The 17,691-nt window shown below is 38.9% G+C and overlaps 1 protein-coding gene across 28 annotated transcripts in view; it reads right to left on the bottom strand.

The window, feature by feature from the left end:
• NRXN3 (neurexin 3) overlaps nucleotides 1-17,691 on the bottom strand; it is a 1,014,891-nt gene that overhangs the window by 132,740 nt on the left and 864,460 nt on the right. For all 28 annotated transcript variants that reach the window (XM_042790607.1, XM_042790621.1, XM_042790610.1 and 25 more), the window contains one exon: nucleotides 11,393-11,564. In XM_042790607.1, the coding sequence (XP_042646541.1) occupies nucleotides 11,393-11,564 (172 nt within the window). The remainder of the gene's footprint in view (nucleotides 1-11,392; nucleotides 11,565-17,691) is intronic.

Here is a 17,691-nt window from a genome sequence, read left to right as displayed (position 1 = left end):
CTATAGACATGATACAAATTTGTACAGCTTATGTGACCTTATATTTCAGGTCACAAACTAAGCATAACAGTAGGACAATTTTTTTTCAGAAGAAAATCTTTTGGGACATATTTTGTTGTTGCCATGGTGGGTTACTGTAATTCTCTGAAGCATCAGACACTTGGATGCTCTCCAACTCAAGAAGCTGATGAGATGAACAAACAGGCTCTGGGAGGAGAGAACAGAAACCATCCCAAATCCAGGACCACTGGACAGAAGTGTCATTTTGACCATTAAAGCTAATTTTCTTCTGATGTGCTTGGTAATTTCCTGTAGATTTGACATACTGGACATCCAGTCTGGTTCAGGAAGATGTAAGAATGATGTTACACTAATTCAGCTAACAACATACAGCAATATAATTCATATCTCTGTTCTTTCAGACAGTACTGACAAAAAATTTTCCTCAAATTGTCAGTACTTCCTGCTGGTATTTGCTTTATCCAGGCTGTAAACAAAGTAAAGTATTTTGGATAAATTAAAACTAGTACCGTCTCTCTGGCATGTATTTGCATGTTAGAAGAACCTTTTATGTGACTGTTACATAGCAGTAATAGAGGCTGCTACATAAGAATGCTTCTTATTCCTTCTCCCCTTTTTCCCACAGCTCAAGGACTATCTGTTGGATTCTAGGTGGGAACTAGATGGTCATGGATGCTTGCATGAGGATACTATTCTGTGTGTATTATTCCTTACCTAAACTCCTTCTTTCAATCCTATTGCTGTTAAACAATACAGTACTGTTTGTTCTGCCTAGTTACCTCTATGTCTTCACAAAACCTCATGCATTTCCCTCTTTCCTAATGCCAAGCTGACAGAAATGCTCGTGCTTGATAGACTACCACTCACAGGGGCTTGGGGTATTTGGTGAAGGTAAGACTGCAACTCATACAGACTGAATGCAGTGTGTCATAAGAGCCTGGATCAGTTCTGGGAAATGAAACTTCAACAAGGAAGGATGAGTACTGGAAGTTGCAGTATAGTCACTTTTTTCTTTTTTGCTCTGTCTTTCCTCTCATCTGTCCCCAAAGACAGAATTTGGAAGTCAGACAAGCCCTACAGCACTTCCATGCAACTGTTTGGGGATAGGGACAAAGTAGAAACAAACCACAGCATCATACACCCTGTAGAAAAACAAACCACAAAGTGCACAGAAGTTAAACTGTGAACATAGTGGCAACATTTACATAACTTTTTTATCATGCCAGATCCTATCCCATCATCCAGTATGGATGCACATGCATTAATGTACATTATCATGGGTGTTTTTGCACAAATTCCAAAGTGTGTTTGTCTGTCGATGACTTACTGTGTGTAGGTTTAGATCTCAGTGGTTACAGGGGACCAAAAGGGTATGTTCATATCATGTGGCCATATTTCTCTGTTTTCCAACCTTATAAATATATTATAGAAGTTATGGCCCTGCAGTGACAAGCTACAATCAAGTCTTGATTTCATCAACTTGTCATGCTTTAATCATCCCTCTTGGCAGGTCTTTCAACATATGTCACAGTACTGCCTTCAAAATGTGCTTTTCCAATGCTGCTTTATTAACCCTGTCTTTTTATATGTTTTAGTCTCATTATGAAATGCAGTAAATCTGTCAAAGGCACTTTACATGCCATCTCTAATTCATGCTGATAGGAAGCATCTGAGAGCTCATTTAAGTCCCACAAAATGAGTACAATATGAAAAATCAAAACCCACAAACAAGTGTATGACAAGAACCTTGGGGATCACATTCAGCCCACAGGGCTAATAAAAATTCAGTACTCTTGTTCCTAACTCATTACCCACTCACAAGGGCACTTGGATAGAAAAATATAAGACCACAGTGGGATCTGGCAGTACCACAAAGGAATCCCTTCAGCTTGCACATCAAGCAATGGGACTTATTAATGACTCCAAGTAGTCAAGCACAAGATCCATGTGCCTCTTCATGGACAATTCAGCCAAGCTTCTTACTATTACATTGGTCTCAGAAGCAAGGTTTCAGAAGTGAGAAGGAGATCATAACAGCCTTAAGTCTGAAGGAGGGAAGGGATTGCTGAAGGGGCACAAGAAGGCAGAAACCAGATTTGGGGATGGGGAGTGGAAAGAAGAGAGAATGAGGAGATGCCAAAATCACTCTGGAAGATTGGAATTTGGGGGAGGAGGGGCTAAGCTCTGCAAAGCACAGAAAACTAGTTATTTCCTCTAATAAGGTTCAGCTACCAAACTTCTAAATCGCTAAATTAGTACAACATGAGCAGTGCAGGGATAAGTACAAACTTAGAAAGGAAGAACGTGTTGCAATGACTCAGACATCCCAGTTAGTTCTGCTTTTGAGTTGTCCTTGTTAATGTCACAATCAGCATTAGACTCTGCATTATTGAGCTCATGAGAACTAATAATCACAGTATTGCATATCATTTACAGTATCAGAGCACACATCAGCTGAAGAAAGAATATGTAGTCTTCTCTTAAATCCTCCAGTGATGCTACTATTAGATCATCCAAACTTATCTTCTCCTTCTTGGCTAATGCATTATAAATTAAATAAAGCAAAGTTGGGAGAGGTAATATTCCATTAGACCAGTTGATAACAGTAAAAAAATACAGACAAGCTTTCAGAAACAGAAGACCTTAAAAAACTACAGAAGAGAAAAAAATAACATGTCACAAATAAAAAAATCAAGAACTTACATATCCAGAAATGAGGCTGCTTTTTTCAACTGGATTGTACTGATTCATAGACTATCTGTCTTCAGTAATCATGCCTTGGTTATAATTGAAGACTACTACAGGTATAACACACTATTCCTCCACAATTAAGGCACTCTTATTTCCTAGAAGATTAGTGTTAACTCTGTTTCACAAACAGAGGGGTTAAGTTACCCTTGTTTAGATGGTCAGCAGGTAGCAAACCACAGAGCACAGAAAAGCTGGCTCGGTCCCCTGCTTTACTCTTGGGAAATCTACCATCTCCCCGCATTCAGCACAAAGCCAGTGAGATGAACCCAAGACAGCATGTGCAAAGAATCTGGATGAAACCTTGTGAGACCTCCTGTTTCAAGGACAAGATAGGGACTAATATATAAAAATCTGCAGTTATGGCTGGGAGTTGTTTTCTACAGCTCCCTTCTATGCTTTACATCAAACAAATCCCTGCTAAATTTTGTCTTTAACCACTACAAAAATTGCTGCATTATGTGCGGAAATTCCTCATCATAACAAGCTCTTGTGTGTTTTGTGTAATTCCTTTACAAATAACCTTGAGCCTTGTGAATGTCCTCTTAATATCTCAGGAGAGGATCTCACTTTCTCCTCTCTTCCTCTCCTGCCTGTCCCGCCCTCCTCATCGTCCCCCCTCGATCCCCTCCCCCCAATTATCTCTTGCTGTCTTCTGGGTGGTTATGTTTAATCTCAGGATTAGGCAGAAGCCTGCAGTTTGCCTTGAACAGCTTATCAGCTTCCAAGAGACATTTACAGGGAGAGAAAGACTCCAGTTTTGATAGCAGTAATTGTATTTAGCTTGTAAGATACAAGGCTATTTATCTCATGGATGGGAAATCACAGAGGGAGAGAAATAAAATGTTGCTGATAAAAACTAAATAAAATCAAAAAGAATGAAGAAAAGAAAAGAAAATAAAAGAAAAGAAATAATACCCTCCTCAAAGTCCCTCCAGTAGAGGGAAGGTGGGAAATGGACTTCACTGAACAAAAAGATCATGCCACTTGTGAAAAGAGATTGAAAATATGAAGGGAAAGGTGAAAAATGGCTTTAGTAGGACAAGAAATGCCCTGTTTCAAAGCAGACTATGAACTTTAGTTCAGTAGTCATAATTTTGTAAACCTCAGGGAATTTGATTTGTAGAGATGAGTATAACCATTTTTAGAGATACTGAGTACCAACACTCCATTTAAAGACAGCTCGAGCTATGGACACCCACATATCTGAAAATGAAATCTTAGCACCCATCACAGATTGTGGGGTACACTACAACACTTCATATGTAAATCAACTTCAGTCTCCTTCCTTATTAAATGCCCTTTCCATTTCACATTTGCAGTATTCATTCCCCTCTCCCCAAAACAGCTCCATGATCCATTTTTCCCACACCAAAAGCTCCGTAAAATCCCTGATACTGACTTAACTCAAGTTCTGTTTGGCCTACTTTAATACTGCATTTTTAAAATGCCTACAGTCACTTTGTGTGGGTATTAAAGAAAGAAAAAATTAGGATCTAGATATTTTGAATCTTATTAGGCTGCAACCAATATTCTAATTTGGTACAATCAAAAGAGCACACAACCAGGACAGAGTTACAATCATCCCGCTGAAAAATATTCAGCATCTTTCTAAAGTATCCAGTGGTCTTCAACAGGAATACAAAACTCCCCACATTTCAATCTGTATCCTTTTAGTCACAGAGGACTTTTAGTAAAAGATAGATAAGATGGAACCATGCATATCATTCAAGTGTATCAAAAGGGGAAGACCAACATAAATGTTTCACTTGCTTCCACCACCGTAATTCCTTCTCTATAGTTAAAACAGATGAGACATACAGTATCTATTAAATTTATAATAGATAGATGATGTATATAATTTTAGCTGTCCCCCAAAAAAATCATTAGAAATGTCCTAAAAGATGAAAGGTCACAAGGTAAAAAAAATTTAGAAAAAATTATAGTCATGAGATTATTTCTAGAGCTTGTGACACATCACATTTCAGTTAAATTAAAACTATAACCTTTGCCGAATAGAATAGAATAGAATAGAATAGAATAGAATAGAATAGAATAGAATAGAATAGAATAGAATAGAATAGAATAGAATAGAATAGAATAGAATAGAATAGAATAGAATAGAATAGAATAGAATAGAATAGAATAGAATAGAATATTTTTCAGTTGGAAGGGGCCTACAGCGATCATCTAGCCCAACTGCCTGACCACTTCAGGACTGTCCAAAAGTTAAAGCATATTATTAAGGGCATTGCCCAAGTACCTCTTAAAACATTGACAAGCACAAGACCTGTCAACTGCCTCTCTAAGAAGCCTGTTCCAGTGTCTGACCACCTTGTCAGTAAAGAAATACTTCCTAATGTCCAGTCTGAACCCCTCCTGGGGCCCAGAACTGCACATAGCATTCAAGGTGAGGCCGCACTGACGCTGAATACGGTGGGATAATCACCTCTTCTGACCGACTGGTTATACTGTGTTCGATGCACCCCAGGACGCAGTTTGCCCTCTTGGCTGCCAGGGCACAGCGCTGACTCGCATTGAGCCTGCTGTCGACCAGCACCCCCAGATCCCTTTCTGCAGGGCTGCTCTCCTACCACTCCTCTCTCAATTTATACTCATGCCCAGTGTTACTCCATCCTAGGTGTAGGATCTGGCATTCGGACTTGTTACATTTCATGCCATTAATCCTAGCCCAGTGGTCCAATCTATCTAGATCCCTCTGCAAGGCCTCTCAGCCCTCAGGCGAGTCAACAGCCCCTCCCAGTTTGGTATTACCAGCAAACTTGCTAATGGTGCATTCAACTCCTGCACCCAGATTGCTGATAAGTGTATTGAACAGAGCTGGCCCTAGAGTTGAACCGTGAGGAACACCACTGGTGACCAGTCAGCAGCCAGACGTTGCCCCATTCACTACAGCCCTTTGAGCCCTGATGTTCAGCCAGTTCTTCACCCAGCACACTGCATCCCGGCTCACAGTTGGACAACTTATCCAGAAGGATACTGTGAGGGACAGTATCAAAAGCCTTACTAAAATCCAGAAAAACTACCTATACAACATTCTCTTCATCTCCTCGCTGGGCGACCTTATAATAGAAGGATAGTAAATTAGTTAAACAGGACTTTCCCTTTGTCAACCCATGTTGACTGTGCCTGATGACTGCATTAGTCTTTAAATGCCTTTCAATAGCACCCAGTATAATCTTCTCCATAATCATTCTGGGAACTGAGTTTACACTAACAGGTCTGTAATTCCGTGGGTCTTCCCTCACACCCTTTTTGTAAACTGGAATAACATTGGCTAGTTTCCAGTCAGCAGGAACTTCCCCAGACTCCCAAGACCTTTGGCAGGTGATTGAGAGGGGTTCTGCCATAACATCTGCTAGATCCTTCAGTACTCCTTCAGTTTGCTGCAAAATGTCTTGAAAGAAGCAAGTAGGAATTCAGTTGGATTTTTTTTTTCCTGTCCCACGTAATGTGCCTGATACTAACCAAGCAATTTCAGATCTTTCCACCAAGTAAATGAAAAATATATTGTAGCAAGAGAGACTTCATGCCTTTTACATTTTAGATAGGTAGGAAAATGTAGACCACTATCACTTTAACCTGTGCTTCTGGAAAGCGTTTAATTTCAGGCAATGCAGGTGAGAAAGAATGAGTTTGTCTCACACAGGCTACTAAAGATGTAGTTTAGTGAAGACTTTAAATTGGCATAATCCAGCCTTACTGATAAAGGAAGTCATCTTATCTCTCCCTGTCTCCTGACTGATCATTTCCACGCCCAAGTGTCAACTTTTCCTCAGCTAGTTACATAGTGAATGGCATTGGTAAAGTGATCCCCCTAAGCAGAAGATAAGAGGGAGTAGAATCCAGAAATTTGACTATTTAAGCAACATGGATATGGGAAGGAGTAATGAAAGAATGAGCTCCTCTGTCCAGCTCCAGCTGTATTCTATGGTAAGATTCATCTACATCAGCATTTTGGTTTGAATCAGGAGCATACCTCCAAGAGGTACCTCCCAACTCTCTCCACTTGCTACACTTTGGTTTACTTGCTGAAATGCTCTCAGGGAATATAAACTGGATTCCTTTCAAGTGAAAGTAAACTAGGAGATAAGCCCTAACTCTTCAGGGGCATTCAGTTCTTGGAACTGGAAGTATTCTGAAGGAAAACCCTAGCGCAAATAGCAGGGTCTCAGAACGAACTTTTTGTTTTATATGTATGCACTTATTGGTCCACAGCACTTGCCAGAACAGAGTCCCTGGAGTTCCGCTTTCAAGAGATAACTATCCAGCTTTTCCTAAAGTCCAACTTCCTCTCAAACATGTACTTGAGAGAGAGAATAAAGTAGGGGCACAGAAGATGAAATATTTTTTCTTGTATTCAGTACCAATAGAACTGCAAATTAATGTCATTTGAAAGGGCAGAGACTCCGAAAAGAAGGCTGAGAGATCACTCAAGAGAATGATAAAGGAGAAAAATATAAAATCTGTATCGAGTGGATGATGAATCCTGATCAGGGTACAATTGTTTAATGCTGTCCTATTTCTTATTTTTAAAATGCATTCATAAAATCCAGGCTACAGTTCTCTTGCTAAGTCATGTATTTAAATTACAACCTCTTCCTGCCTTTTGCCTCTCTTCCTTTAATCTTCTCCTTTAAAACATTACTCCAATTAGACTTCATTTTTGTGTCACTGATACTCTTGCTTTACAGTGTCTCTTCACTAAGTTTTGTTTCTTTTCTACTGCAGAAAATGTAGTCAGTACATGGATGAATGAACAGGAATATCAGGCTTGTTTCAATGTACACTACAAATGTGGCAACACAGAAAATTTTCCTTTGAAAGCAAAGACAGTGGACAAAGAAAAAAAATTTCCTGTCTAAGAATTAAAGAAAACTTAGGGACTGATGTATCCTAGCTGTTTGTCAAGACAGAAGATTTGTTTTTAACTCTTCTGAGAATTGCTGACTCTATCCCAAACCTAAGGATTCATAATTTAAATCCTTCTATCCCACTGTAAAGTGCCTCAAATTTGATGGGTTTGACAGTAATCTGAAACAAAAACATGTTAGATGCTTCCTCTTCCTGAATTAGCTTTCCTATCTTACATACTCTTGATCCAAAATGACTCCTAATTCATCACTAAAAAGATTTATTCAGATATAGAGTATGCTCTCAGCAAAAACATAAAAGTAAGAAAGTAACAGTGATCACGTACAACCTGTTACCTGGAATGTACACCAAAGAGTGAAGGCATGTGAGACAACAGAAGGGAACCAGTCATGGAAAACTGTACTTTAGGGCATAGAAATTCATATGTCTATTAGAAAAATGTGTATACCCTGACTGAGATATACATGGTGACAACCAGCTTCATGAATCAAGCATCAAGGAACTGGCTATCAGTTTCGCCTATGGAAAAAGCCCATCTCCTTATTATGTACTTGAGGGAAAGGAGAAAGGGCAAAACTAATGCAAATAAATAATAAATACCCAGTTCTCAAGAGCTTTGTCTCAGATACCTGTACTGGGCCACTGTTCAGAGTCTTACTGCCCAGTAAGAGAAATTCTGACAGGGTCGGAATGGTACAAATGGTGAGAGATCACCTCTAATGATTGGGGTTATTTCAGTACAGAAGCTTAGTGAACCTTAGGTCCAAGTTAATTCCCTCCTTCACCATTTCTCTCTAACCCTTTTCCTCACAAGAAAGCATAATGCTCATGTTGCAGGTGACCGAGATGCAGTTGGATGGTATAAAAAGCAAAATGTCAGTGCCTAAATTGTAAGTTTGTTGCTTTTCATTTTCCTTCCACTTCCTTGTCTTTTTTTTTTTTTTTTGAAGTTGCAAAAATACAGCTTTGGAGTCTTTCAGTCCCATTGGGCTAGTTTCATTTAATTTCAATTTAACTGAAGACTGTGTTTTAAGGAAAGCCAATATTCTCTCTCTTTGCTCATTTAATGAATATCTCACTTTTATTTGTACTTTCCATTGAGCAAGTAATTATGAGTCTAATGTATAATCCTTCTACAGGTAATAAAACCCAGAGAGGAGCGTAAAAATGCCATTCAGAATGCAGCCCTGCCGCCTGAAGATTGCACCATGTGTGATGATGAAGAAGATACTTTAGTTAGCTTATAAAATTTGCAAACATTAGTCTGTAGCACTGTGCAGAAAATCAAGTACACATGAAATTGTTCCTACTACAGACAACATAGCGTGCCCAAACATGCATGTGCTACAAGCATGATGTTTTTTAAACACTACAAATAACTGAATTGATGTGATCCTATATGTAAAATACAGGAGTCCTTAGTTATTATTACACAAATTTTATATGAATTGTAGTTTCAGCAGTCTCCAGTTGTAACATGCTGGATTAGTCAACCCAACAACAAAGCTCTTTACAGAGTGGAAACTCTGCTGAACACCGATTTGGTCTTGCACTCAGTATGAGAAACACTAGTGCAAGTTTGGTCTGTGAAAGACAACAAATTATCAATTTCAAAAGCTCCTGTTTGGTCTTCTTTTAAACCTTTAATTGCCCAGAAAATTGAACTAACAAGCATTGTTTCCTGTAGCTATTGGCTCATTGAAACTTTTCCTGAATCTGAGGCATTCATAATGCCTCTTTATTATATGGATATTCTGGTATTTAACATGTATTGAGATCAAGCCACAGTTCTTTCCTCTGAGAGGGATGGAACACTGCCCTCCTCCCTTGGTTATTTCCCCTAGCCACATACGATCTTTATTTGTTTTGACTTTTGCCCCTTTTTTAAATTCAGCTAAAAAATTGGTTTGAAAGAAACTGGAAAAAATAAGGGAGACACGTGCACACACAAAGTATGATCCCATAAGCCTTATTTTCACAGTGACAGGCTGAAAACTTCATCATCTACAAGCAGCCAGAAATTGAAATACATACATGGAAAGGAAAAGGTGTCCTTTTCCCTTGGGGTACAACTGCATATACTCAGTACTAGCCCAGAACATAAGATTAATGCTGATTCTATAAAACCATACATCTTCTAGTGAAAATACAGGAATCCCTTTAGCCAAGACAGAAGCAGAGGGTACTGAGGTAGTCTCTGAGTGTGATTTATTTTCCCTTTTAAAAAAAATCTCTAAAGCAATGAGGTGAATATTTTGTTTCTTTACTCCAGGGACTTACTACAGCAAGGAATAGAAGAAAATTTATTAATGGGGTTTTTATGGACTGTAATTGGCTGCCAACTGGATCAGAGGTATTTTACCACAAAATAATTGATGAAAGGAGCAGAAGAAGGATGCTCAGTTTGGGCTTCTCCTAGCCACACTGGTGGCTAACCAGTGGATAGCAGAGCTATAATCTGACTCAACATATCTGTCATGGTGTTCTTTGAAAGCAATTATTTCACAGAAATAAGGATAATTATGAAAATGTACTGTTTTGCATATATATCACCAAAACTCTGACAAAGTGTCATGTTGAATATGTGGTAGAAAGCACCACAGGATAGATCACTCACATTAAAAACTTTCTTGTGCACTTGCTGAGTGAATAGAAAAGATGAAATTATCCCCTTGGAGAAATTTATTAGTGTAACATTGTATAAACAACTAGGATACTTCTCATAATTTGAGGTTAAATGGCTTGTGGGCAAGTCCTACGCAGCTAGCAAATCGCCTCATGTTTATCACAGAATTTTTCCATCTGTCCTGGGTCAGTTAAGCTGCTTAGACTTAATACTGGAAACCAAGATCATGGCTTGATCTTGGAAAACAACATGTGAATAAGGAGAATGTGGTTAACGTTGGAATTCTTTCCTTGTGTGCCTGCATTTTGTAACCATCCACATCACCAAGCCTCCACTATCTTATTCACTGTCAGCATCACATACAGCAATCTGTTTTTCACTTGGAGTGAGTTTGACCTTTTAGCATGGTGACATATAGTATCATGAGGTTGTGATTTGTCAGTGATGGGATAAAATATGGGGCAGTGACTCAAGAGCCAGTTGTTCACTATTCCTGGTGGATTTAGGGTGATGTTTTCCACAGAGATACTCAATTGTTTCACTGCATTTTGACCTAAAGTCAACTAAGAGTTGACAGTTTTGGCTAGATTGTGTGTCAACCTTTACATTTGCAAACGTAAAAGAGAGATGATGAAAAATTATGAAGCAAGCATGTCTGTTCAAATACTTGCAACTTAGTCTTCCACACTCCTTACACTTCAACTCTATATCTATATAGACAGTATCTCGAGTTTGGCTAGAGTTACCTCTTTCCATAAGGTCTATTCAAAACTTTTCTCCCTTAAATAGTTAGAAAATATCACAAGTAGCAAAACCAAGTTTGTTGTTGAATCAGTTTGTAACTCTCTGCAGAACCAGGATTCTCTAGGAGACCTCTGAAATAGCAGGATCTATGTGCATCATACCACACAGTTGGCATGCTTATTCTTCCAGTGCAAAGGACCATTTGTTTTCCAACAGGCAGAATATGCACCAACAGGCTGGTCAATTTATTATTGAGGTGAAGCAACAAAGATTTATATAGTAACCAGTTGTTATTAAACATTAGTTTGTGGGTATAGATACACTGAAAGAGAAAACCAAAGAGAAATAAGTATGTACCTGTTGGGTAGTGTTCATTCACTGGCCAGCTGTCAACCTGAAGTGTGGCATTGCCACCATTCCGAGTAAAGCGTACCACATGGTATTTGCCATCATTTACAGGTGTGCTTTCCTCTTTAATAGAGATGTCCACTGTACCAATATTGAAGACTACACCAATCTTGCCTTGCTCCTAAAATAAAAGAAAAAAGAAACAAATGCTTGTAAATTGTTGTCTATTGGGAGAATGTTCTTGGCCTATAAATCTCGAATGGGTGATTGTGCCGGTAGATGGCACTGAAGAATACACTGAAGCATGGTTTTGAGCTTTGTCAGGACACATTTCATTGGCTCTGCTTCAATACAAAATATTGTATTATGCACTCTTTACAGCATTCACCTGAACATAGTGACTCGTTTGTTCCTTTAAAACATCACAGAAGACAGGTGAGAAATCAGGCAATAAAAACCAGGAGAGGTGGGTAAATAGTTATTTGAGCAACATCTCTACTGATTATTAGTAGTCACTTGTTCAATTGTCATCTGAAATGCAGCCACATGCAGGCTGTATCCCAACTGTTTTGTTCTGTTACTCTGATTGTGAAAGAAACAGCCCCACTCCAAAACAGTAACTGTGGGGTTCAGCAGGGAGAATGCAGTTACAAGGTGGATGGAACTAGAAGGAAGCAAAAATGTAATTGGCCAACTTTGACCACCTGGGGGAAGCTAATCACTCTTAAACCAAATGGAAAATCTCCCAGACTTGCAAAAGACAGGAGTGGCCACAGTCTTTTACTTTTCTACATCACACCCCAAGCAGTGCCTTACCAATAAGGCAGGCCCCCACAGTGTTTTCCCCAAACCTTCCACCAGTCACTGATTGAAAGGGAAGAGCAGGCAAAGGCAGCTGTACCAGCCATAACACTTCCTCCTGCAACTCCCCTCATGAAGTTCCAAGTAATGATCACATGCAATGACTTTAGGTTGTAAAATACACACCCAGAGTATATTAAGATTAAATATCCACATTTAATACTATTGATTTAAACAATGCCAGAAATTCCTGTCATTGTACAATATACAATTAACAGGAATGCATCTTCAAGCCCTCAACAAGGAGAGGCACAGTATGCTGATGTCAACATTTATGATGGCATATGAGGTGTACTGCATGGATTCAAATGTGCAGACAGGCAGAACTAAAATGTATCATATAGGAAGCCAATACGTTTGCTAGCCATCCATACTAGAAAATAGCTTTGTTAACTGTCTCAACTGAATAATCAAGGCAGAAATAAGAATAGAGATGGCCATCTTGTATCCAAATATAGCCTCTGAAACAAAACTGAGGTATACTAAGGGAGCAAGAGATAATTTTGTTAGAGTTATTACCTTACATATCTGCTTGGTGGGCAGAGGACTTCATCCTTCAGAGCTGACTTCACTACATTCATGTTAGAAAATCTCAGGAATAAGAAAGAAACCTCTCCTCTCGTACTTGAGGGCCACCTCATATTCCACTCCTGGATTTACTCCTGTCTCCTGGTATCAACAGACCTTTTCTTTAAAACCCCCATTTCTTCCAAACCTTCCAATTTCTGACAGAGGCCTTTCCTGATTCCTGCTTTGCCTTACATTTCAAAGTTTACTCATACCAAAATACTCATCACAAGTTTCTTATATCTCCAATACTCTTCTTTTTTTGGATTTTTTTTTTTTTTCCCTAACACCATCCTCACCAGTCTTCAGACTACAAGACTGTTATTAGGAAAGGAAACAGTCCTGTAGCTGAAGAGGTCATTAAAAAATTTGGACTGTGCTTTGACTACTTGACATTTAGCACTGCAACAGTAAGCAATCTTTTTTTTCCTCTTGTTACAAAGGTAAATTTTAGACTCTGTTAAGTGTACACTGGATAGCAACAGTCTCATGTACATTCACACTGCTAGGCTTTGGATGGACTTCCCTTCAAGATACCAGTAATCAAAAATCATGCTCACTAGAGCATGGGGTAAGTGGGTTGCTGGTCCCAGCAGATGCATGAACTCAGATACCATTTGAAAACAATCTATGTTTCTTCTCTTATGCTACCCCAAAAATAAAGGGCTTTTCAGTGAACAGAGATTCAGTTCAGGTTAAACCATTGCTGGCACAACTTTACTACTTCTTTGACACACGAAGTGATCTCCCAACACAGTTTTAGTGAATCTTTTGCTGGCAACCATATAATTATCTTTATCTGCATAGCAATTAGTGAAAAACAAGTGGTTAACTTTTGCTCAAAACTTAAAGAATGTCTACTGACCAGGTAACTTGGCTACTGGCTCTATGTGGTTTTGCAAGGTGCTGCCTTATAATCAACCTCCCAGACAACCCTTCATACAGATTTTCAATTGCCATCAATACATCAATCTTTTCCAAATTGTGGCCACTCTGAGAAGAGTCCCCCTTGGTGAAGGCATAACGTGAGCAGGTAAGATGAAGAGCTGTGCCTGTTCTAATGGAACAGATCTCCACCACCACAGAAGAAGAAGGGATTAAGAGGTATTCAACAGTGAAAGCTGTGTACCTTCAAGCCCTACAGCCTTAACAAGTCAGAGATAAGAACTTGCAAGTGGGGAAAGGATTGTGGGAAGTTTAGCTAATCTTCCCTGCAGAAGGAGAAAATGTTTCTGATCTCTCCTTTGAGGAGAAAAAGACAGCACCTTTCGCCATTCCCCGCTTCCCTGGTCCTGAAGGAAAAATCCTATTTAAAGGGCTAGTGATAATGCATGGATAAGAAGGCAAACTGGGAAGGAGATAAGATTCTGGAAGCAGAGGACTGCAAATCCCCAGTGGTTAGTCTGCTGGAGGAAGGACAGAAATGAGCAAACTAGTGCCCTCCCCATCCCAAGCAGATCGTGACCTGCTCTGACAGACAAGGGATCACAGCTCTTGTAAAACCAGTGTAACACTTTGTTGCAACTGAGATGCAAAAATTTGTCCAAAAGAAAATCATGGGCCTGACTGAAGGCCTACTCCAGCTCTCTTTAGTCTGCCCTTGGGCAGAGCTCCCTGTGACTCTTTAACATGAGTTTTGCAGAAGCACAACTTTATGCCAGATTTTGATACTCTTACTTGACTGAGCAGGAGCTTGCCATGAAAACGGTTCTGTTCCAATTACCAGGATGAAAGACAATATAACACAATATGCCAAAAACAGAGCTACTGAAGCCAAACTGCACACACAGACTTCAAGATATAGTTTATTCATGATGTTTTATATCTCCGGGGCACCAGACACTACAAAAAAAGCAACAATTAGTTTATGCATTCCTGGCAGAAAAGAAAAGCAGAACAGAAAGAAAATCCTACAGCAAAGAACAGTGACCGTGGACACAGGGGGCAAATCCAGGATTTATTTTCAAGATCTCTTCGATTCCAGTTTCCTACACTACAACACCTCATTAAAAGCAGTTTTTACCAAGACCTACCTTCCTTCTAAAACTGAAAGACAAGCTTTACTGTTAAACTTTAACACTTCATGACGAATGTGACCTTTCATTCCTTTCTCCATACATTCAGCTAGAAGCTTTTCTTTCCACATTACCAAACACAGGTATTAGCTAGATGAGTAAGTATATGACAAAGAAAGATTTACCTTTGAGCCACTATCTGTAATGTTTATTTCATAGTTAGAGAAAAAAAATCCTAACCATACATCAAGGGAAAAGCTGAATACAGAACCACACAGAGTATACAAGTTAAATGACCCAAAAGGACTCAACAGAATTTTAACAGACAATGTGCACTTTTCCTCTCTGAATTGGTATTCACTGGGCTGCCCCAAACACTTTTCATGAAAAGGTGACCATTAATTCATGTTTTTGAAATCTCCAAGTAACATCAAGAGGCACTGTATCTTGGAAAACTGATAATCATTTTATTTATAAATAATTAAGTGAACTCAGCATTAAATCTGTATTTTACTTCTCCCCTTCTTTATCTAAGGCTACAGTGCCAAGAAGGATTTTTAAACTTCCTCAAGAATTTATCTTTTGCTGATTTGTCCCATAAAATTGCCACTCTCAAAAACTACATTACCATTTCCTCACTTAAAGTCCTTTTGGAGATAAACTTCTGCCATGATGTCTCTAAGACTCCAGGCAAATAATTATGATCACATAATGGAACGATTGTAGATAAATTATAAGAACAAAAAAGGAAAAGTACTAAAAAGAATGTACAAGGCCTCACCTGAGCTCTCTATTTTACACCATGTCCTTCCACAGGCTCCTGACAACAGTTTCTTGTTAAATGCACTGTTACTAAAGCATTCTGATTATTATTAAATGATATAGGGGCTAATCTACAGCCTGGATCAGGAGATCTGCCATGTATTGCTTCCCCTTAAGCACTATTTCACTTCAGGCAACTTTTTATTTTACCTTTCTGTGAAACAGATTCTTCACCTGTGACAGAGGGGTGATAGTCACCTGTCTTTCCAAGCTCTGGTAACCCTGTAAATCCCGATATATTTTACTTAAACACTGATGATATCCTGACAATCCCAATCCTTTCAGCCCTGAGAGCAACTGTAATCCAAGAAAAGCAGGTCCTAAGGTTTTCTCAGCTTCTACTTTCAACTCCTCCAAAACCCATGCCTTTCCTTTGAAGGGACCTTGGGATTATTTATGAGGTCTGACATTTTTCCAGGTATGTTTTTTCTTTTGTTTCAGGGACTGCATGCAAACGGTCAGGCTTTTGTTTTCTCTGTGCTGTGTCTTTACATTTTGAAGGCATCTGTCCTTCTGTAGCAGACCAGGTGGAAAAGTAGTCAAATGGGGGTGGCTGTGATTTTGTAAGATGAGCCAGTTGGAGCGGGTTAGAGGACACAGCCACATGCACTGTGTGCTCTGAAAAGTGCTTCATGTTTGGGTCTTCTTTTTCTCGTTCTAAAATTCAAGTCATCCAGACTGAAAGTGTATAGCTGTTCCTTGTGTGCAGAAAGCATTTAATTTCAAAAACCAAAAGAGAGAACCCTGGGCCATAGAAGAAATCCTACTCAGCTGCATCGATATGAATTGATAGTAATTCTATGGAATTAACTCAATTCCTACTGATGCAAGTGGAAGTACAGTTTATCCCAGTAGCTTCATGTTGTTTTGTTTCTTTTTCTGAAACTAAATCTAAAAGACAAAAAAAAAGGCATTTATAAATAATAACTGAAATCTGACTAGAATCCCAGGATAACTGTGTTTTCTCATCCTCATTTTACTTCATCATTTTTTAAGTCAATACTGTGCAGACTGCCTCCTCCTCCCTCACTGCTGGTTCCAACATGACTAGACATCAGTCCAAACCTGGCAGATAATATTCCTAGTTACTGCTTCCTGAAGATCACTGCTGATTTTGCTGCTCTCATTTGAAAGTGATACAAGCTCTTCCAGTAATATAACAAGCCATTTCACACTGTAGGAAGGTTTTGTAAGGTGCTACTTTTTTTTTCCACAAATGTCACATGCATACACTTCAACTCTGCTACCTTCTAAATCCAGGATAATTTCACTGCTTTCTTATAATTCCAAGCACTGCTTTTCCTGGAATGGTTTGCTTCTACTTAGGCTCCTTAGATTTGTAGTCTGTGTTTTTAAAAACAGATTGAACTTTTATTTCTCTCTTTGGATTTTTTTCCACTTTATTCTTTAAGTCTTTGCTTGATTTCCTTTGTTCTTTGGGTTTTTTTGTTGGTTTTTTTTTGTTTGTTTGTTTTGTTTTGTTTTGTTGTTGTTTGCTGGTCTGGTTGTTTTTTATTTTTGCTTTGTCTCAAGCTTGATTCTGGATGTCAGTCCAGCTGTCAGGTCACTCACTTCCCATGGTCTGGGGGACTTTGCACAACAGTGCTAAATGTAGTGAGGTATCCAGGAGAACTGAAGGTATACATGTATATTCCACAGAGGACATTCACTAATTACTACAACATCAGATCACTTTATATGAACTTTCACTGTAAAGAGAAACTCAGCAAGTTCTTTACTGATTAGAAAGGTAGTAAAAACCAGCATTGTGCTTAGAGGACCCTTCTGAGCTGCAACTAGAAATAAATGCATGGCCAGACAGGCCTTTCCAGTATATGTATATCAACGGATTTAAGAAATGGAAATGTTAGAACCTGTAGTCAGCACAGCGTATAAGGCAGTTACTCTACACTGCTCTATCTGGTCATATGTAATGCCGTTTTTAATACCACTGGGAGGTAAGTCTGAAATCAGAATTCAATATATACAAAACTCTAGAGTTGGGTAAAGGGAGATTTTACTGGATGAAATCTTCCTTTATCC

Source organism: Tyto alba, unplaced genomic scaffold (assembly GCF_018691265.1).
Source record: "Tyto alba isolate M040663 unplaced genomic scaffold, T.alba_DEE_v4.0 Super-Scaffold_18, whole genome shotgun sequence".
NCBI classification, from domain to species: Eukaryota; Metazoa; Chordata; class Aves; order Strigiformes; family Tytonidae; genus Tyto; species Tyto alba.
The sequence above is the reverse complement of the archived record's forward strand: the minus strand, read 5'-3'. Positions and strand labels throughout refer to the sequence as shown.